The sequence below is a fragment of the Salminus brasiliensis genome, chromosome 15 (assembly GCF_030463535.1).
Source record: "Salminus brasiliensis chromosome 15, fSalBra1.hap2, whole genome shotgun sequence".
NCBI lineage: Eukaryota > Metazoa > Chordata > Actinopteri > Characiformes > Bryconidae > Salminus > Salminus brasiliensis.
In genome coordinates, this window is record NC_132892.1 from 7,088,726 (window position 1) to 7,111,289 (window position 22,564).

General features: G+C 38.6%; 1 protein-coding gene across 1 annotated transcript; it reads right to left on the bottom strand.

Annotated features, from left to right (window-relative positions):
• Positions 1-1,263: 1,263 nt before the first annotated feature.
• Positions 1,264-17,974, bottom strand: LOC140535803 (FERM domain-containing protein 7). The gene is made up of 12 exons (XM_072657315.1): positions 17,643-17,974; positions 9,014-9,118; positions 8,282-8,324; positions 7,986-8,064; positions 6,915-7,012; positions 6,636-6,750; positions 6,130-6,277; positions 5,956-6,051; positions 5,452-5,615; positions 3,563-3,631; positions 3,357-3,432; positions 1,264-3,043 (listed from the first exon to the last, which is right to left on the bottom strand). The coding sequence occupies exons 1-12, from the start codon at positions 17,766-17,768 to the stop codon at positions 2,024-2,026; spliced, it is 2,139 nt and encodes a 712-aa protein (XP_072513416.1). The 5' UTR covers positions 17,769-17,974; the 3' UTR covers positions 1,264-2,023.
• Positions 17,975-22,564: the final 4,590 nt, after the last annotated feature.

The window sequence follows — 22,564 nt, forward strand, 5'->3', positions numbered from 1 at the left end:
TAACAGATATTTTGACCAGGGTTCAACTGTAATGAGAATACTATGGCAAAATAACTCATTATATTGCTAGAAACATTTTATAGTTATTTATTTTAGAATACAAAATAATGTTTGGACTGGCAGTAACAACAAGAGATAGAATTGCTTATACCTAATAATGGCACTACAACACAATACACCCTCATGTGGGGAAAGATCCAATTTTCTGCTAACAAAACAAACTAGAGACAAGAGACTCCTGCCATTGGACCTACTAAAGGGGAATTTCACGCATTTCTGCATAATTAAATAGTTAGGATGTAAAGCAAGTCATCCACAGTGGTTTGGTGTAAAATGTTCTATCCTTGAGAAACTAATAGATTCAAAACACATGAACCAGATGTCAAAATGTGTTTAAATACCTCATATATATCACAGAATATACAGTTGCAGTCAAAATATTTAACCCTCATTGCAAATTAGGTTTATTATCGAAATGTACAACCTTTCAGCTATTTGAAATAAACTTATCAAACAATAACAATTTACACAGCTCAACACAACTAATATAACAAGTGCTCCACAAGTCTATAAATCTCCAAAAGAGAAAATAGATCTCTTCAGAATGATATCTTCAGAGAAGATATCATTGCTTTGCACAAATAAGGAAAAAGATACAAAAAGAGCAAAGGCATTGAATGTTCCTCGAGAGACAGTTGGAGGGCCAAAACCTTTAAGGGACTGCAAAAGACCTACAGCAAAGCACAGTAAGGCGCATACTAAAAGCTGAAGGACTTCATGCCCATACACCTCTACTGACCCAAAAGACCATAGGTAAGTCACAGGAGATTTGGGATTTTGTTCTGTGATGAACACAGTCACCTGACTTGAATCACATAGAAAAAATAGATTTAAATAGATTTAAAGAAACTGCATGCAAACTGAAGAATATCAGTGAATGGGAGGCCATTGCCCATGGAGAAAAGGTTAAGATTCTTCATGAATGTTGCCAAAAGTTGGTGTCTGACTATGCAGCAGATCAATAACAGCAAAAGGGTGCTCTACCAAGTAAAGACATTTGTCATTAAGGGGTTGAATAATTGCAGTAGTCATTAAAAGTGGAATTTTTGTTACATTTGCACACATCCACTTGTTATATTAGTTAGTGCAGCTATTTAAGTTGTTCTTGTTTGATTGTTTAAATTTAAGTGAAAGTTAAAAGTTTGTAAAAGCTTGTAACTTTTACCAATAAACCTAAATAAGGGGTCAAAATTTCAATTGCAACTGTATCAGAAATAAAAAAAATGAATAAGATCAAAAAAATAAAATAAAATACATACACATACATATATAAAGAAATTCACTCCAAATGACTGTTTACATCTAAATGATTCAACTACACATCATTTTTAGGTATTTTCCCTGTAAAGAAATAGTTTGACAAAAATTGGTTGCCTAATTGTTTGATAATTCATTTAATTTATTGTTTTCCCCAGATTCACTTAATCAGCCAAAATCTGTGTAAATATATGGACATGATTCTTTAGCTTACAATGGGAGATGCTAGACTACTGTTACACAGGACATAGACTACTGTTGGACCTACATTATCCACATACCGCTCCACATTTTAGAATTGTTCTGTATACACCACATTTGATCTGGGTGCATTTTGAGTGGGATGAGGGGCATTAAGAGCGGAGTCCAGTATTTATTAATGCCAATACAATAGTCCTCATACAAAAGCAAACTTCAGATACTAAACAAACAACCAATATTTTGACTGATGGACTGCATATTGAAAAGTTGAGTCAAGTTGATTCGATGTTGTTGTTTGTTGTTTTTTTTAATGTGTTTTTTTGCTCATTGCATAAGCATACATATGACTTAACACGACTTCATCAACAATTTCCAAAACTGTCTCTATATGTAGCCCAGCTTTATTTCATCTTACATTTTCATGTTTGCGAGAGTGTGTTTAAAGTTTTCTTTTTTACCAAACGCTTCCCTTTTTTACATCGCTTGTGTCTTAATATGTGTGGAGCTACAGTTTCATTACCTTAACAGAAGTAAGAGCACTGTTCTCCCCCTCACTCTGATTGTCCACTTCTTCATCCTCCTCCCCTTCCTCCTCATCTAGTTGGAGGCTTCCAGAAGAGAAGCGCATGCGAGCTATGGGGCCGGAGTGTACAACTTTTCCCAAAGCAGGGCAGTAGTAAGGATAGAAGGGGTCAGAGTCTGAGTCACTGTAATTCCCTGTGCCGAGCATGCACAAAGAGGTGGGCCTTTCTGGCAGGGGGGTGGTGCTTAGAGGGAGGTAGGTTGGCCTAGCAGGGACCTGGTGACGTGAAAGGTGGGGGTAATAGCCTAGAGGCCGGAACTCCGAAGCGTGGGCAGCAGCTGAGGAAGCAAGGGTAGGTCTCTGAAATTTTACATTTGGCTGGCTCGAGGCCCGGTGAGGTAATCCAGTTTGAAAGGTGGAGTCATCACTATAGTGCCCAGCTTGCAACCTTCCCATGTTGAGCCTTCTGTTCAAACCCACTCCCTGATCCCCTCCTGACAGGGGGTAAGGCCTCGATCCGGCCAATCCCAACCCAGAAAGGCGGAGTCTTTCAAGATGCTGCTGCCGCCGTGGTGGTGACAAAGAAGAAGGTGAAGAAGAGAGGCCAGTCTGCCTGGACAAATGCTTCAGAGGAGTCAAACTCTGATGAGCCTGGGTTAGGCGATCCAGAGAAGAAGAAGTGTGGTCTTGTAGCAGGTAAGGGTACGTTGGAAGAGGGAAGGTAGGTAGCACTGGATGGAATTGCAAGTGGGGGTTGTTGGGATAGAGGAGTACCAGGTGCTGGGCACTGGGTGACTGACGTCTCTTTGCCCGTGGCCTTTGGGACCCCCTGCCTTGTCGCTCTGCTCCAGATGTGGACATGGAACGGAGCTTTGGAGATGCAGACTTACTTGAGAAGGCGGGGTTTCTCGACAAGGGCCGAGATCGTTCAAGCTCATCAGAAAATACGTCTACTTGTTGCTCAGAAACGGCAAAGTGGAATGGATAGGTCTGCTCATAGATCTGCAGAAACACACATAAAAGTTCTTAGACAAAAGAAGATGTGTCTAAGCACAAAACATATGGTTCCTAACCCTCAATTCAAGACTTGAACTGATCAAGGCCTTACTGTCAGATAAAACTGGATAAAAGTTCTTAGACAAAAGAAGATGTGTCTAAGCACAAAACATATGGTTCCTAACCCTCAATTCAAGACTTGAACTGATCAAGGCCTTACTGTCAGATAAAACTGGATACCACAAATGTTTTTAACACACATATGAATTATAAAAAGATTGTGAGTTTATAAAAGACTTTATGCTCTTTCGTATCATACCTGTTTGGAAACATCAGTGAGTAAGTCAGGTGATGATTTGCAATGGCGAGATTCATGGCCAGACTTACAATGTGACCTGAAATGAATATATACACAAAGATATGAATAAATACACAAACGAAAAAGGCACACAGTCATTTGTATGCTAAACTAAAAAAGGCTTTGCTGAAACCAAAATTTTGCTCAAACAAAACTGTATTGCTTACCTGTCAAATGGTAAATTTTTGTGGTCTCCAGTTCCTACACACTCTAAGAGTTGCTTCTGTGTCCTTCCACTGAAAGTCAGGCATAGTTGAGAATAAACTGATATTCCAGACTAAAAAAGATGCAATGCTTAACAACATAAAACTGACTCATAATGTTTTGACATGGTGTTGCATGTAATAGTCAAATTTATTTGTGGAACTATACTCTGTAACTATAACTTGTGCTGTGGGCTCCTACCAGCAGGGGAGCCCTTTTTTATATTGACATTGTATATGTCTTCTTGACTATAGAAGCCCTTATTATGAAAAAATAACAAAGACACAAGCCTAAGGCTTGTGGCAATAAAAAAAGCCCTCAGAGATAAAAAATAATATGTATTAATCATTTTGACAACATCAGTATATGTACATATTATTATTATGACATGTTCCTGAAATAATAGAGCCATTTTCTTGAGATCTTGAAAAAACTCTTTACCACCATTGTTGCCTTTAGGAATAGCAGTGTTTTAGGGAGATAGCAGTTTACTGTTGGGTTATTCAATGTGTCACAGTAATAACCCAGTAATCTACCCTCTCTGCTCCCCGGGCGCTGGAGTTGGCTGCCCACCGCTCTGGGTGTGTGTGTGTGTACTCACTGCCCCTAACACATGTGTGCGTGTGAGTGTGTGTTCACTACCAGATGGGTTAAATGCGGAGGACACATTTCGCTGTACAGTGTACACTGTACAGTGACAAATACGTGCACCTAGCACCTAGTGTGTTCTTTTTTTTTATTCACAAACAGAACCTGAAGAAGTCAGAATAATTTACAACACCAGAACAACTTAGCTGAACAGATTCTCATTAGCAGCAGCATAGTAATTGGTAGATACTTTTCCAATAGCTATTAAGTGAAAATAATTAAGATGTGTTTTATTTCAATTAAAATGATATTATAAATTGTATGTATCTGAGCTATTCATGTGTTGGTGATAGTAATAGCTAAAATAATCTGAGCTTGCTATAAATTATTGTTTTCTCATTTTTTTTTCAGCAAAATGGCGGTTGTAGATGCAGTGGTAGTTGTAGACATGTTTATAATATTTATCCATTTGTAGTTGAATATAAAACAATTTTAGTTAGACATTAATGTAATCAGTGTGTTAATACTTTTATTGTAATCTAACATTAGCCTACTAGCATTCTTTTTTGATAAAGAGTTGTTTTTGAGTGCAAAATGTTTAATTTTTGTCTGTTAGTTTGTCTGTAAAACTGTATTTATAGGTTGAAACAAATGTGAATAAGCAGAAATATTAATAAAGATATGATTTTAATTAAACAGTACTTTTTTGTCATTTTTAGTACATCCTAACTTTTTTAGAATATAAAAACAAACACAAAACTCATCAAACCTTAAAAACATGGTGGGTCAAAGTAACCATTTGGGTAACGCTTGTGACATAGAGTGTTGTGTTTTTCATATAACTCAGTAATGGTGGGTTAACCCAGCATGTGTTTTGTTATGTACTGACCCAGCACTGTGTTGGGGAAATTACTTGTTTTAGAAAATACCTTTAAATACCATTTTAATGTTAAAACTTATAAACAAGGAATACTAAATCACATTTTTATGATATTAGTGCTGTCATATAATAGAACAGAAATAACAATATTGTTTCTACATTGTTGACATCACTTTGTTGAAAACAAAAAAAGTTTGAAATCTCAGTTTTATCTCTTTTCAAAATACAAATCATGTGATTAATGCATAGTTTGCTGATGTCTGCAACAACATGGGCCTGCACAAAGAGGCTACAGCTTAGCACCCATGGAATGTTAAAATCTCAAAATATACTTATATACTCACTTACCTTATTTTCTGTCTGTATTTTTCTCGTTTACTGTACCTGTATCTAAAGCTAGATCCCTTGCTAGAGAGAAGGGACTTTTGATGTGGCTTGGGCTCTTCGGACAGACGAAAGAAGGCATGGTACTCCACACACATCTTCCAGAATGTCTTGCAAATGTCTCTGCTCGCCATAGTGAACTCGACCATGTCCCTCCGTGAAGGCTGTAACACAGAGAGAAATGTATACACCAGATTAAGAACATTTCAAAAGTCTTATACAATTAACTTATAAAATCAACAAACTTACTGGAAAGCATTGGATCTAAACAGCTAATTTACTCCAGTAATTAAATACTTATAATGTTTACGCATACTGAATAATAAGACTGAGGTTAAGGGACTACTTTGTCAACAAATGAAATAAGCTAATGCTGGAGTCACCAGGGATCAAACACTGTATATTAAAAACTTTGTATGGTTAACTGTATTGCCATAAAGATAAGAGTCTTGGGTGAATGGAAGCATGCAAAACCGAAATTTAAATTTATCCTTTGAACCTCACCCCAGCTTCAGTGTGGAGTTTGATAAGGAAGTGCCTCCTCTTGAAGCTTAACTTGCGGATCTTGGCCCAGCTGAAGGTGTTGATCTTTGTGTTACCCTGGGAACAAGGTGCAACTATATAGTATCTAACATCAGCTGCAGTAATTAGGCATGCATGTGCATTTATGCTTGGTACCTGAAACACAAGCACGCCCATGTGAGTGACAGCTAGGTTGATCCTCATGCCTTCTCCGTCATGGGCAGGATGCGGTCGAATGCCATACATATCTAACTTCCGAGCAACCTCCAGCAAATGAACGTCTGACTGGGCAGGAGTGTGACCTCTGATTAAACAAAAAAGTTGCATTTAGCTGCTTTAAGTTGTACCCATTGCAGACACAGATGTGCAAATGCACACACGCGCAGCTTGTCTACTCCTTGTAGTACTGCCAATAGAATAGGACTCTCTGAAACAGATATCCATGAACCTATGATCTTAGTTACAGCAAGTTAAGTATATGTTTAGCTCAGTTACAACAATCTGAGCATCTGTTTTACATGTTTTACTCAATTACAGCAATTTAAGTATCTAAAAGTAATCTGATCATGTGCTTTATGGCAGGTCGGAATGTCAGCTTTGCTTAATTACAGCAGACATCAGATAAAGTATATCTGCTTGTCAGTGTGAGTGATAATATGCACCTGTGTTTCTTATGAAAGCGAATAATCTTGTGGTCCAGGTACTCCTGGTTTGGCACATATTGCTTGTTCTCTAAGTGATGAGCATCCAACTCTTCATCATAATCCCCAATTTCTGCTACAGAGACAAAAGACAGAGGAATGGAAAATGAGATGAGATTTACCAAGAAGTTGCATGTGTGAATGAGTATATTCACAAACATATTTTCCTAGGTTTGAAACATATTTTCCTAGGTTTATAATATCATTTTAATTGAGTGTGAAAGAGTTCTAATGACATACCCTGCAGTATATGAGAGACCAGCAGGGCAGCGCTGTTATCATTACAGGTGAGGCTACCATTGGACAAATCCTGTTTTATCTGCAGAGCAAAAAGATACCTGTAGAAAAGTAGCACAATGATAAGCAGCAGACCATCACTCTTAAAAGCTATGCAGTGTAATAAATTAACTTTATTATGTATAGAAAATTATTCTTCACAAATGTAGTTATGCTTAAACAAGAAACACATTGTAATGTTTTATTACTGTAATTTTGCTTATTTGTGTGAAGCCACTTGAGATGTCATACAATTAAATAAAATAATTGTAGTTGAAACTTACAGGGTATTTTTGTGGAAAATAAAATACGCTATTCTTTGTAACACAGCAAAATGTCTTCAGTGATTTCTCAGTGTCTTTGATGATTACAAATACACCACATATGCAACAATATAAATCACTTTTGCTACATGAATGTCTCATACACACAAACATCTACAAACTTAGATTGTAGAAATGTAGATTTACTTAGATCTCTTAAGAATTTTCTTAAATTCGCTTTTGAGAAAAGTCTTAACAAAATGTGTTTTTATACTGAAGAATACAAAAACTTGGTGGAAAAATGTTCTTAAAATATAGTTGGGGAATGAGGCACATTGTCTAGACCTCCACCGGCTTGTCTTTTTCCCACAGTGCATCCTGGAGCCATCACTTTCCCAGGAAAAGTGGTGCACATTTACCCAGCTGTCCACATGATGTAAAAGAAAAAAGGAAAGATTCCTCAAACCAGGCAAACTTATTCCACTGCTACATGGTTAAGTTATGACACTCGCATGCCCCTTGTATGCATTTTATACATCACAGTGTATAAAATAACAAATTTGGTAATACAACAAGTGATTGTAAACATTTCAGTAGTGATTATGGTTCATATTCAAACATTCACTGTCATCAAGAGGCAGGCTTTAATATTTTCAGCCTTAGACTGATGCTCTCAAAACAAAACACACACAAACAATCAGACACTTATGATTCTACTCTTATTACTTTCTCGAACTTACTCATTGTGCTGTATGTAGCTCTGCTTAATTACCTTGTCAAGCCTTTTTGCAGCTGACCTGGGTCTGGTGGGAAAAACTTCACAATAAAATGGAATGCCAGATCGCTTGTTTCTGACAGTAAGAAACACAGAGCGACAATTATCTCACCAGTTGACCCGTACCTCTGCTCATAACATATGGTCATATATTACTTTCGAAGTTCATGTAATGCATTTTTTATCACAATTTGTAATATGCAAGTAGTTGGAATTTGCTTTATTCACATGACACATATCATACAGTGCAAATCAATCTGATTCCTTGCAGACAAAACATACAGCATACTCACGCTTGATCTGTTTAGCCAGTGGCTTCAGAAGTTCCAGCCACACCTGGAAAGTTAAAACTAGTCAAAATCTCACTTTTTTTGTGTCAACTTTTTGAATAGTTGATAGTACTCTGAACACACTGCACTATTTACAGCATGTTAGAGCTGGACATTAATGTAGTCTACACATAGTACCAAGTAGAATTATCCAGGATAACTGAACACTTAAAACAATAAAAATAGAGACCTTTAAGCATGCCACTAAGATTATCACATGGGTTAGAATTTGGATAATATTTTTAAACAATGAGTACATAATCACACCACAGCCACAGTCCAGTCTGTAATGCATTTGAACACAATGAAGTAATAGTCAAGTCAAATTTATTTGTATAGTGCTTTTTACAACTGTTGTTGTCACAAAGCAGCTTTACATAATCAGTAATTAGTAAAAGAAACCTTGGGAGGAACCAAGACTCACAAGGGGGACCCATCCTCCTCCGGTCAGAACTATTTGCAAATATATACATTGATAAAAGTTAACTGCTCTGATCGTAATCATAATATAGAAATCATGGTGTAGTATAACTTAACAAATATAGTCATGGCAGTGATGGTAAGAGTAATGAGAGTAATGATAGTTAATAGTGGTAATATTAATAGTGACAGATAGTTAAGAGTCCATTTAGGTTTTAACATGGTCATTAGGCAACACAATACAATACAATGTGAGATGTTATATGCAGGACTTACATAGCTGCCATTGTGGTGGCGGAATTCCAGACCAAAGTATTCTTTCTCCAGAAGCTTTAGATGACCACACACTTTGTTGAAGAAATCACAACCCTGAATCTTTTGCTGCAATGTGTTGACAACAGGAAAGAAAACCATGCAGTCAGAACATATACAGTGGGGCAAAAAATATACAAGTGGTCTTAGGTGGCACAGTTAAGAAAAGAAGCTGCTTATTCAGAGTAGTATAAAAGGCTGCTGACAATCCAGAGCCGGGACCAGGCCACAGACAGACAGGCTAAACCGACCATCTGCGAGCTGCTTTGAGGCGTCACTCAGGTTTTACCGCATTGAGACTGTGTCTGTGCCCCGAATTAAAGCCAATCATAGAATATGAAAATCTGATCATTTTAATTTAATCAGTGTTAAATTCACAGATTCAAATGATAACAGCACCACCTTAGACCTAAAGCTCAGTCTACTTAATATTAGATCATTATCCTCGAAAGCAGTCATCGTAAATGAAATTATATGTGATCAGAAACTAGACGTTTTCTGTCTCACTGAAACCGGGATTAGACCTGATCAATGTACAGTGGGGGAAAAAAAAAGTATTTAGTCAGTCACCAATTGTGCAAGTTCTCCCACTTAAAAAGATGAGAGAGGCCTGTAATTGACATCATAGGTAGACCTCAACTATGAAAGACAAAATGAGATAAAAAAAAAAAAAGAGAAAATCACATTGTCTGATTTTTAAAGAATTTATTTGCAAATAATGGTGGAAAATAAGTATTTGGTCAATAACAAAAGTTCATCTCAATACTTATTTATATATCCTTTATTGGCAATGACAGAGGTCAAACATTTTCTGTAAGTCTTCACAAGGTTGGCACACACCGTTGCTGGTATGTTGGCCCATTCCTCCATGCAGAGCTCCTCTTGAGCAGTGTTGTTTTGGGGCGGTCAGCGGGCAACACAGACTTTCAACTCCCTCCAAAGGTTTTCTATGGGGTTGAGATCTGGAGACTGGCTAGGCCACTCCAGGACCTTGAAATGCTTCTTACGAAGCCACTCCTTTGTTGCCCTGACAGTGTGCTTGGGATCATTGTCATGCTGAAAGACCCAGCCATGTTTCATCTTTAATGCCCTTGCTGATGGAAGGAGGTTTGCACTCAAAGTCTCACAATACATGGCCCCATTCATTCTTTCATGTACACGGACCAGTCATCCTAGTCCCTTTGCAGAGAAACAGCCCCAAAGCATGATGTTGCCACCCCCATGCTTCACAGTTGGTATGGTGTTCTTTGGATGCAACTCAGCATTCACTCTACTCCAAACACAACGAGTTGTGTTTGTACCAAACAGTTCTACTTTGGTTTCATCTGACCATAAGACATTCTCCCAATACTCTTCCGGAACCACCAAATGCTCTCTAGCAAACTTCAGACGCGCCCGGATATGTACTGGCTTAAGCAGGGGAACACGTCTGGCACTGCAAGATCTGAGTCCCGGGCGGCGTAGTGTGTTACTGACGGTAGCCTTTGTAACGTTGGTCCCAGCTTTCTGCAGGTCATTCACTAGGTCCCCCTGTGTGGTTCTGGGATTTTTGCTCACCGTTCTTGTGATCATTTTGACCCCACGGGCTGAGATCTTGCGTGGAGATTAGCAGTGGTCTTGTAGGTCTCCCATTTTCTGATTATTGCTCCCACAGTAGATTTCTTCACACCAAGCTGCTTGCCTATTGCAGATTCAGTCTTCCCAGCCTGGTGCAGGTGTTTCTGGTGTCCTTCGACAGCTCTTTAGTCTTCACCATAGTGGAGTTTGGAGTGTGACTGTTTGAGGTTGTGGGCAGGTGTCTTTTATACTGTTAACGAGTTCAAACAAGTGCCATTAATACAGGTAATGAGTGGAGGACAGAGAAGCCTCTTAAAGAAGAAGTTACAGGTCTGTGACAGCGAGAAATCTTGCTTGTTTGTAGGTGACCAAATACTTATTTTCCACCATTATTTGCAAATAAATTCTTTAAAAATCCGACAATGTGATTTTCAGAATTTTTTTTCTCATTTTGTCTCTCATAGTTGAGGTCTACCTACGATGTCAATTACAGGCCTCTCTCATTTTCTTAAGTGGGAGAACTTGCACAATTGGTCACTGACTAAATACTTTTTTTCCCCACTGTATAGCACTAAATGAAGCCATCCCCGCAGGTTATAAATATGTACATAGCCCTAGATTATCAGGCAGAGGAGGTGGAGTATGCATAATCTACCAGAATACACTAGATATTATTCAAAAACACTCTATCACCTTCACTTCTTTTGGGATTATCTACACTAATATATCAAATCCAGCCACAAATAAAAATACATTCACACTAATTAATATTTATAGGCCTCCAGGGCCCTATTCTGATTTTTTAAAAGAATTTAGTGATTTTGCTGCAGACTTGGCAGTGTGCAGTGACAAAGTTATAATAGTAGGAGACTTTAATAATTATTTTGAAAAAGCAGACGACCCATTAACAAAGGCATTTGTATCAATCTTAGATTCTGTCGGCATCACACAAAAAGTAACTGGACCCACACATTAATGTAACCATACCCTAGATTTAGTCCTGACCCTGGGTGTTAGCATTGATCATCTAAATATTCTACCTCAAAGCTCAGTAATACCAGACCATTATCTAATCTCCTTTGAGCTACATCTTGGGCAAAATGTTAATTTGTCCCCCCAACACTGTCTAAAGCGTGCAATAACCCCAATGACAGCAGTACAGTTTACTGAAAACCTCCCACCCCTATCGACCTTAGCTTACACATCGTCAGACCAAACGGAGCAGGTTAAATTAACAAACGATCTAGAAAATACCCTTCGATCAACCTTAGACAAAGTAGCACCGTTTAAAAGTAAAAAGCTGGAAGGACAGCTTTGATCAATATAGAAAGGCACTCACTAAAGCTCGCTCAGCGTATTTGGCCTCACTAATTGAGAAAAACAAGAATCACAGAATTCTTTTAGTGAGATCTCTAAACTTACTAAAAGCCAGGCAGATTCTCAACCCCAGATTCCAACATCTTTAACCAGTAATGTTTTTATGGACTATTTTAATAATAAAATAGAAAATATTAGACAACAAATCCTACTCTGATTATTAGATCAAACATGGCCGTCACATGATGGTCACTGCTTTAGAACATAACTTAGTTGTAGAACAAAGGCTGGAAGCCTTCTACCCACTTCCACAGCCAGAACTAGAAAAAAATTCTTTTTTAATAAATATTTTCTCAGCAAATTGTACAACCTGTACACTTGACCCAATTCCCTCTAAATTGCTAAAAGAAATACTCCCAATGATAATCAGACCTCTTTTAACAATTGTAAATTCATCCCTTAGCTTAGGGCATGTATCCAAGATATTAGAAAAAGCTGTGGCCCAACAACTCTTATACCTCCCTCAACGCTTATACCTGAGTAAAAATGACATGTATGAGAAATTCCAATCTGGATTCAGACCCAATCACAGCACAGAGACAGCCCTAGTGAAGATTACAAATGATCTCCTTCTTGCCTCTGATCAAGGCTATGTATCTTTATTAGTCCTACTAGACCTTAGTGCAGCCTTTGATACAATAGATCATACTATATTACTAGAAAGATTAGAGAAAATGGTTGGAATCACAGGAGCAAGATTTGGAGTTATGGAGTTCCGCAAGGCTTCCGCTATTATTTACATTATACATGTTACCACTGGGCTCTATTATAAGCAGACATGGCGTTAATTTCCATTGTTATGCGGATGACACACAGCTCTTTATATTAGCCAAACCTGACGATAAATTTAGATTACAGAAAATGGAGGACTGTGTAAAGGATATAAAAATATTAGTAGGACAGCCTTTATGCAGCTTAGGAACATCTCCAAACTAAGAAACTCCTTATTTCTACAGGAAGCAGAAAAGCTAGTACATGCTTTTATTACCTCAAGGCTAGATTACTGTACTGCATTTTTGTCAGGTTGTTCCAGCAGGAACCTCAATAAACTTCAGCTGGTTCAAAATGCTGCAGCCAGGGTCCTTACTAAAACTAGAAAAATTGACCATATCAATCCAGTTCTATTAGCACTTCATTGGCTCCCAGTTAAATTCCGTATTGAATACAAAATTCTTCTATTAACATATAAAGCCCTACATGGCCTCGCTCCTGAGTACCCTGCGGGATCTTATTACATATTACGAATCATCAAGATTACTTAGATCTCAGGGTGCTGGCTTCTTACTCATTCCCAAAATTCAGAAAACCTCAGCAGGGGGAAGAGCCTTTTCTTATAAAGCCCCCCAACCCCCCTTCCAGATAATGTTTGGGACTCAGACACAGTCTCAATCTTTAAATCTAAGCTAAAAACTCATCTGTTTAGTTTAACTTTTGGTAATTAATGTTTCCCCTTAGATAAGGGTTGCAGGTCCAGGGGTTTGCGGACACAGGGAATTGTAGTACACTGAGATGCTGGACCTGTCGTCTCGCTGCTTACACACGATCACTCAGGTTTGTGGACTATGGATCAGATGTAGTTTCAGGGTGCTCCTGTGTCTGTGTTACCTTCTGGCTTTCTCCTTTTAATTAGGCTGTTATAGTCAGACCTGCCGGAGTCGTCCAAAACACTACTGCTGATACTGATACTGCTCAACATTCTCTGCTCTCCATAAAATCCTCTCAGAACTAACTCTCTCTTTTTACCTTCTCCGAATAAATGGCCACGCAGCCCGACCTGCTGGAAGATTGCCCGCTGAGGTCCCCTCTACCTGCGTTAGACAAGCTGCCACCTACCAGTCCAACCATCAGGCCCCCCACCCACCAACACCCATACCAGACCAGCGGCACACCCTCCTACCATTGCTACCTGTTTAATGACCATGTTAAAACCAAAATGAACTCGTAACTATCTGCCACTATTAATATCACCACTATTAACTATCTGTTGTATCTGGTTTGGTCATTTTTTAACAATATTGTTTAAATAGTTCTGACCAGAGGAGGTTGGGTCCCCCTTGTGAGTCTTGGTTCCTCCCAAGGTTTCTTCCTCCAGCTCTGAGGGAGTTTTTCCTTCTACTGTCGCCGTTGGGGCTCACTGGGGGTCTTTGATCCTTCATGTCTTACGTTATTTCTTTTTTTTTGTCTCTGTCTTTTACTATTAAAAAAGGATAAAGGTGCACGTATTTGTCACTGTACAGTGTGGACTGTACAGCGAAATGTGTCCTCCGCATTTAACCCATCTGGTAGTGAACACACACTCACACACACACATGTGTTAGGGGCAGTGAGTACACACACACACCCAGAGCGGTGGGCAGCCAACTCCAGCGCCCGGGGAGCAGAGAGGGTAAAGGGCCTTGCTCAAGGGCCCAACAGTGGCAGCTTGCCGAGCCCGGGAATCGAAGCCACAACCCTGTTATCGATATCCCGGCGCTCTAACCGCTGAGCCACCACTGCCACTTTACGTTATTGCTAATAATGTAATAATACTAATAATGTAAAGCTGCTTTGTGACGACAACAATTGTAAAAAGCGCTATACAAATAAATTTGACTTGACTTGACTTAACTTATTCCACACTCCCAATTCCTACTCCTTAATTGAAACATCTTTTGCTAATTAGCTCTTATATAGGTAATTTACTTGTGCTGAATCAAAGACATTAACAGTACTACTGTTTGAATGTAATGTAGAGTGTATGCATAAATACATGCCAAAACATTCGCATGATGTTTAGATCCTTTACAAAATTCAGATGTACTTTAAGTAGTAAAGCTTTGCCTTTGATCCTTCTCACGTAACCAAGTCGACAGTCAAGCCCACACGCAATCAAGTGTGATGCTCAAACCCTTTTAAATATAGGGTTGTTATCTGATGAGTGTGAGTGTATGTGTTTGTGTGTGAGTGTGAGTGTGAGAGAGCAAAAAAAAGAGGAGACATTCCTGAACCCCATATTTACTGTCACTGCATGGAACAGATCATTGATATTATCTTGTCACAGGCCAAATTAGAGACAGAGATGGAAAAAGAGACTTGAGCTAGAAGTAGAGAAGATGAGTCAGGTCAGATTAAGGAGAAAAAAAACTAAATCACAGTGAATTAATATATATTTATATATTTATATAACATAAAGTGAGTTAATATAAAGCAGAAGTAACTTAAGTAGTTCTATTTGTTTTATATCACAGCTACTTCTGGGAACACGTGCACAATCATCATTACTAAAGTTTCACACATGTTTCTCTGGGGCTTTGCTTTATCTAAACTGGTTAAAAATGCAAGATAATAACACTACTTTTTACTCCTAGCAACTAGGCACCATTAACTGAGTAATCAGACTCAAAATATGTGAAAGGGTCTAGTGAGCACATATGAATATATATATAAACATTTATTATGCACTGCCTGAACTCCACAGCCATGAAAAATATTCCTTGGTAAATTCATGCTACGTTTAGTGATCCAAGAAAGCAGATTAATGACATTTTAAGCAGTGTTACTCTCCACTCTATTATTCAGTATTTTCCTTTTTGTGCAACAAAACACACATTAAAAGTCTAGTTGCCTATCTGAGGGATGCTGCTGATTAATTAGGTATGCCATTTGCAAAAGCATGTCTAGCTGGTTACCTATATTTGATTTCTGAAAAAATAACTATCACAACTAAAGTTAAATAGGTTAAACAAGTTAAATAGGTAGTACTGTAGTGGGTTTTATTGAACTTTGCCTGTTACACATTCATAGCTGATAAAGCATTTGGCACCGGGGATTGCAATGAAGCTCAGTTTCACTGAAAACTGGAAGCACAATTTTCTCTTCAATCAAGATAAATGATAAATCTTAAACCTAGGGCACCTAGGGCATCAAAGTCTATCAAAGCCATGTTTTAGGGCTGTTTCAGTTGTTCTATACTTAATGTAACTATATAAGGGCACTCTGTAGTTCTATAATCACAGACTGTAGTCCATTTGTTTCTCAGTGTACTTTGTTATCCCCCTTTCACCCTGTCCTTAAATGGTCAGGACCCCACCAGACCACCACAGAACAGGTATTATTTCAGTAGTGGATCATTCTCAGAACTGCAGTGACACTGATGTGGTGGCAGCATGTTAGTGTGTGTTGCACTGCTATGAGTGTATAAGATACAGCAGTGCTTCTGGAATTTTCAAACACTGTGTCAATTCACTACCCACTCTATTAGACACTCCTACCTTGTTGGTCCATCATGCAGATGTAAATTCAGAGGGTTATCTGTTGCTGCACAGTTTGTGTTGGTCATCCTCTAGTACTTTATTAGTAGTCATAGGATGCTGCTCACAGGATGCTGTGGGGTGGATATTTCTGGTTGGTGGACTATTTGCAGTCCAGCAGTGATGCTGTGGTGTTTATAAATTCCAGCAGCACTGCTGTGTCTGATCCACATGTTTCATTGAACGTGCAACACATGCTAACACGCCATCACCATGTCAGCGTCCCTGCAGTGCTGAAAATGATCTACATTGCTCTGTGGTACTTTCTTTTCTTATACATGCTTTCACTGAAACCTGAGGACTTTTAAGAAACTTGTGTGAGAGAGCTCTATAGATTTGGGGGCGAGAAAGTTCTTTTTCTATGGACATCTCTTTTTCTTTCCATGGATATCTCTCGAGATAGATTTATATATATATATATATATATATATATATATATATATATATATATATAAAATGTACCTTTCATCTCATCCTTCTCTCTGTTCATTTGCTAATTGGTTCTTTTGCCAGAGGCAGCAGAGTAGGGCTGACATAGAATCTGGAACAGGGCCAAGCTGAGCTTGTGTCCAGCACAGGCCTAGATATTTACCCCTATTCAACCACATGCCTAATGGCTACTCTCCCTTTGTCTCCCCTCCTCCTCCCATTCCTCCACCTCCTCTGCATCCTCTCAGCCTCTCTAACAACAAGACTTATTTTTTTCTGTCATGTCCCTCTTTGCCTCTGTGTAGATGTGAAAGATACTCCAAGGCATCTTACTGCACATAGGCACACACACACACACACACACACACCACCCCCCCGGATAATTGGAGACGTAATGCTACTACTTTACAAGGAAAACACAGCTGAGCCTAAACTGACTGACTGACTGGCTTAATGCTAATGTTAGCTTCATATATATATATATATATATATATATATATATATATATATATATATATATATATATATAGTATATTTTATATACATTTTTGTTACTTCTACACATTTAAGTTGTTTTAAGTATATTTGATATCAAGTCATTTGAATTGGTTCGATTATTATTATTATTATTGTTATTATTATTATTATTATTATTATTATTATTATTATTAATAATAATAATATGGCTTTTTTCTAGAAACAGTGCTTAAAAGGACAAATCTCTCTGCCAGTGAAATACACTTTAACTACGTAACAGTCCTTAAAAGAAGCTAAATATATCTAAATATTACATCAATGATCGTAAGACATCATTACAAACCTCTGAAAATGACAAGCATTAGATATTTAGAATGGATTCATAAAGATTGCCGGAGGAAATCTGTGCATTATTAAAAGCGTAAACCGAAGTGCTGGAAGATACAAATAGTTTGTTTTTGTACCTCGACCTCGAAAACCCGCTCGCTGTCGTCCAGAAAGATGACCCTCAGCCGCACTTTCCCCTCTCTCGCCTTCTGGCGCTGAGCGCTCCGTTTTGCCGTCTTCAGCAGCTCGAACCTGTCCCCCATTTCATTAATAAAGCCGCTAAAGCCTTACTCGGTCAAAAAGCTTCAGTCCTGTGCAGTCATGCTTTCTAGTTGCGCGTGCTCACGTCACGAGGAAGACCCCTACATACTTCTGCTTAACGCGAATCCCTGTCAGTCATTTTAGTGCTTTTGCCAGAGCGATGAAACGCAGAAGATTTTTCTTCTAGGCAAGCAGGGCAAAGAAAGAAAGTGATGCGCCGGGACTGACGTCTACATCTCAGAAGCAGATCTATCAGTCTGTCCACTTTCCTGTGTTTCTGGGGTCTCGCTCCTCTCGTGCGCATGGGCCAGAGGTGCCCGGGGGCCATCAGTGGTCGCACCGTTCTGCTTTAACCACCCCCGCGAATGTAGAGTTAAACAGGAAAATGAGTGAGGCAGTGGAAGACAGTGTGTTACATGCAGGAGCAGATATAAACTACTGCACCAGACTTATTATTTTTTTTTTATATTTAGTCTTTGAGATGTAAAACAGATTTTCTAGTTTAATGTAAAAATGTTTTGTTGTACGGAAACAAACCGATTTTTTAGTGGCGTGACAGCAAATATACCCTGCTAAAACCTCCAGTCAAGACCAGCTCTTGTTAGTAGTTGGTTTCACACGGTCCAGGCTGGTTCTTGATACAGCTGGTCATCGAGGTAAAAACATACCCTATGTTGGTGAGTAAGCTGGTTAAGCTTAGCTCTTGACCAGGACAGTGTGTTTTCTACGGATGTCCTGATCAGGTTATTTTGCCCCCTGATCCTATCCGAGTCTCTTAAAGCTGATATCAGACAATTCCGATATGATTAGATCTTTGTATTTGTATAAATAATACAGCCACACAGTTTAGATAATTCCTTTTAATTTGTCATAATAATACAAGGTTGTACAAAACACTGTTAGGATAAGTCTCCGATACAAAATAGGACATAGTGCAAGAGATGTGCCGCAAATAAATACTGAAGTAAAACCACTTTATTTATTACTGCATTTATATATATATATATATATATATATATATATATATATATATATATATATATATATATATAATTCAATAAGTTGAATATCATGGCGTGCATGGCTAGACAAGGAGGGATGAACACTCGCAGAGATAGAATCAATGATCAAATAATGAGATTCAATTCACAGCAAGGAGTGGTCTTTGTGGAGCTCCTTAAATGCTCCCAGTCCCAGGTGCAACTCATGTACAGTGAATGAACACAAACAACCAGGAAGTCCTTATATGGGCCTGTGGGCGGCAGCTCGGGGATCACCTGACAAGACCCTCCTTATCGTGCCCTCCCTCGGGGCGATCCCGAGCCGCCGCCCACAGGCCCATATAAGGACTTCTGCCTTGTTTCCGGTTCATTTGTGTTCGATTCATGTTCATGTGTTTCACCTGGGACTGGGAACACTTAAGGAGCTTCCTGACTGTTACTCTATGCCAGAAATTGATCCTCCACACGTTGGTGCCGGTGATGTTCACATCTACACACCATGACAGCAACTTTTCTTAAAACAAATGTTTTATAGTGTAATTCATATTTTAGAATCCAGTGTCACCTCCCTGACCATTTAACTCCCAGTTCCTGTAAAACACTTCAGTCAAAACACTTTGTGTGTGTGTGTGTAGACTGATATCTGTTGTTTGTCGACTATTGATGTATAGCAACTGGTGGGTGAATGTGCCATGCCCAGTGCTGCTGGCTGGGCTATAATGTCCGTTAATAGCGCTTTGATGGCATTGTGGCACCACTGGATGGCACCGTGAACCGTTAAACCAAAGACTCAGAACTGGACTCTCATTAAGGATACTTTCACACCTACCTTGTTTGGTTTAAAAGCTTTAAACTTTTCAGTTTGGTTCGATTCAAAATACCTGGTGTGAAAAGTGGCCAAAATTTGGACATCTCTCTTGTTTTTTTTTTTTTTTTTTTTTTTTTTAAGCTATCTGGTTTCTCAGCATGATTAGACAGATTGGTTTGGTCATGCCGGTCATACTGGTCATACAGTTTGTTCATGTTGGTCAACAAGCTTGTTTAGTTTAGTTTAGTTGAAAAGCTTGTCAGTAAACAAGTTAAGTTTTTAGGTGCTAAGGGATATTTTACCAAAAGTGTCATACACATATATTTTTAACTCCGTATGTATAATTTCCATCCTGTGTTAATTTCAGAAGAGTCCTACATGTGGCTGTCATTCCTCATATTGTATCTTTAAAATGGCAAAAATAAATAAATAAATAATTAAATTCCATAAACAAGGAATTCCTGTTAAACACAGACAGCATAACCGAATTTACAGCTTGACACCACAAGGCGGCGCTATTTCATAAGAGGAGTAGTAGCTGAAACATTAACCACGTTCGCTGCGGTTGAGGGTACCCCATACGCAAATGTAAAACATATAAGGAATTTGTAAACATGAAATATATGGCCATATGAAGTAAAAACACGTACATATTCCTGCAAACTATATATGAAACCTATTTTCATACATGCATGGCCCATAAAATATATACAGATCAGCCCTAATATTATTATCACTAACAGGTGAAGTGAAAAACACTGACTGTATTCATCTACAGTGGCATTTGTCATGGGGTGGAGTTTTGTTTCCTTTTATTGCTTTTATAAATAGAATTATGGTCAAAATATTTGGCTTTTTTTGACAAAATCCTATTTAATGTCAACAGAAAACAGATTTCTACAAAGTAAGGTCAAATCCATATATAATGTATATATTCAATTAATATATAATGTAAAATAAGTGATTGCGTAAATATCTGCCTTTAAAGTGATTGTCAGTGAATGTGTCTTAAGTAATTGTAGTACAGACACGAGTCACTGGTTGATCAGTATCCCTGATCAATCTCAGAGGTAGATTTCCCTGCCCAGAATTTAAAGGAAGAAGTGCTGATGTGAAATGTAAGAGACAAACAAGTTCTTCACAGTGGTAGTAATGGGAACTACAAACCGGATTCCAAAAAAGTTGGGACACTAAACAAATTGTGAATAAAAACTGAATGCAATGATGTGGAGATGGCAAATGTCCATAAAAAATATTTTATTCGTAATAGAACATAGATGACAGATCAAAAGTTTAATCTGAGTAAATGTAACATTTTAAAGGAGAAATATGTAGATTCAAAATTTCAGAGTGTCAACAAATCCCAAAACAACATGATTGGGTATAAAAAGAGCTTCTCAGAGTGTCAGTGTCTCTCTGAAGCCAAGATGTTAAGAGGATCACCAATTCCACCATTGTTGCGCAGAAAGATGTGCAGCAATACCAGAATGGTGTTACCCAGCGTAAAATAGCAAAGACTTTTAAGTTATCATCATCAACCGTGCTTAACATCATCAAAAGATTCAGAGAATCTGGAACAATCGTTGTGCGTAAGGGTCAAGGCCGTAAAACTCTACTGGATGCTTGTGATCTCCGGGCCCTTAATTGTCACTGCACCTCAAACAGGAATGCCACTGTCAAGGAAATAACAGAATGGGCTCAGGAATACTGCCAGAAATCATTGTCAGTGAACACAATCCACCGTGCCATCCGCTGTTGCCAGCTGAAACTCTACAGTGCAAAGAGGAAGCCATTTCTGAGCAAGCTCCACAAGCTCCACAAGCTCAGACGTTTGCACTGGGCCAGGGGTCTTTTAAAATGGAGTGTGGCAAAATGGAAGACTGTTCTGTGGTCAGATGAGTCACGATTTGAAGTTCTTTATGGAACACTGGGACACCATGTCATCCGGACCAGAGAGGACAAGGATAACCCAAGTTGTTATCAGCGCTCCGTTCAGAAGCCTGCATCACTGATGGTATGGGGTTGCATGAGTGCTTGTGGCATGGGCAGCTTGCATGTCTGGAAAGGCACCATTAATGCAGAGAACTATGTTCAGGTTCTAGAACAACATATGCTCCCATCTAGACGTCATCTCTTTCAGGGAAGACCCTGCATTTTTCAACAAGATAATGCCAGACCACATTCTGCAGCAATCACAACATCATGGCTACGTAGGAGAAGGATCCGGGTACTGAAATGGCCAGCCTGCAGTCCAGATCTTTCACCTATAGAGAACATTTGGCGCATCATAAAGAGGAAGGTGCGACAAAGAAGGCCCAAGACGATTGAACAGTTAGAGGCCTGTATTAGACATGAATGGGAGAGCATTCCTATTTCTAAACTTGAGAACCTTGTCTCCTCTGTCCCCAGACGTCTGTTGAGTGTTGTAAGAAGAAGGGGGGATGCCACACAGTGGTAAAAATGGCCTTGTCCCAACTTTTAGGGGATTTGTTGACGCCATGAAATTTTGAAACAACATATTTTTCCCTTAAAATGATACATTCTCTCAGTTTAAACTTTTGATCTGTGATTTGTGTTCTATTCTGAATAAAATATTAGATGTTGGCACCTCCACATCATTGCATTCAGTTTTTATTCACAATTTGTTTAGTGTCCCAACTTTTTTGGAATCCGGTTTGTAGACTAAAAGCTACTTCACACAAAATTACAACATGAAATGGTTACAAATAGAGATTTATAGTCATGGTTACAATTGTCACAACTGTAGTTCTCTGTGTAGCGTAGTGGGTAACACAGCCTTTCCTTTTTCAGACTTGGGATGTGTGATAAGACCAAAAAGTATGAGTATTACAGTATTTCTTTAAGGTTTTGACAGTTTCACAGTATATTTATTAATTATTGCTTGATTTTGAATGACTGGAAGTGATTTTTTATTGTGCAAAACAATAAACAGTCTTAAGCAGTCTTGAAAGTTTATAAACACTGATCT

Coding starts and splice junctions, on each gene's coding strand:
- LOC140535803 (XM_072657315.1), bottom strand. CDS start 17,768: ATGGGGGACAGGTTCGAGCTGCTGAAGACGGCAAAACGGAGCGCTCAG. Junction 9,119..17,642: donor AGCGGGTTTTCGAGGTCGAG/GTACAAAAACAA, acceptor AACACATTGCAG/CAAAAGATTCAGGGTTGTGA. Junction 6,751..6,914: donor GGTCTCTCATATACTGCAGG/GTATGTCATTAG, acceptor TTGTCTCTGTAG/CAGAAATTGGGGATTATGAT.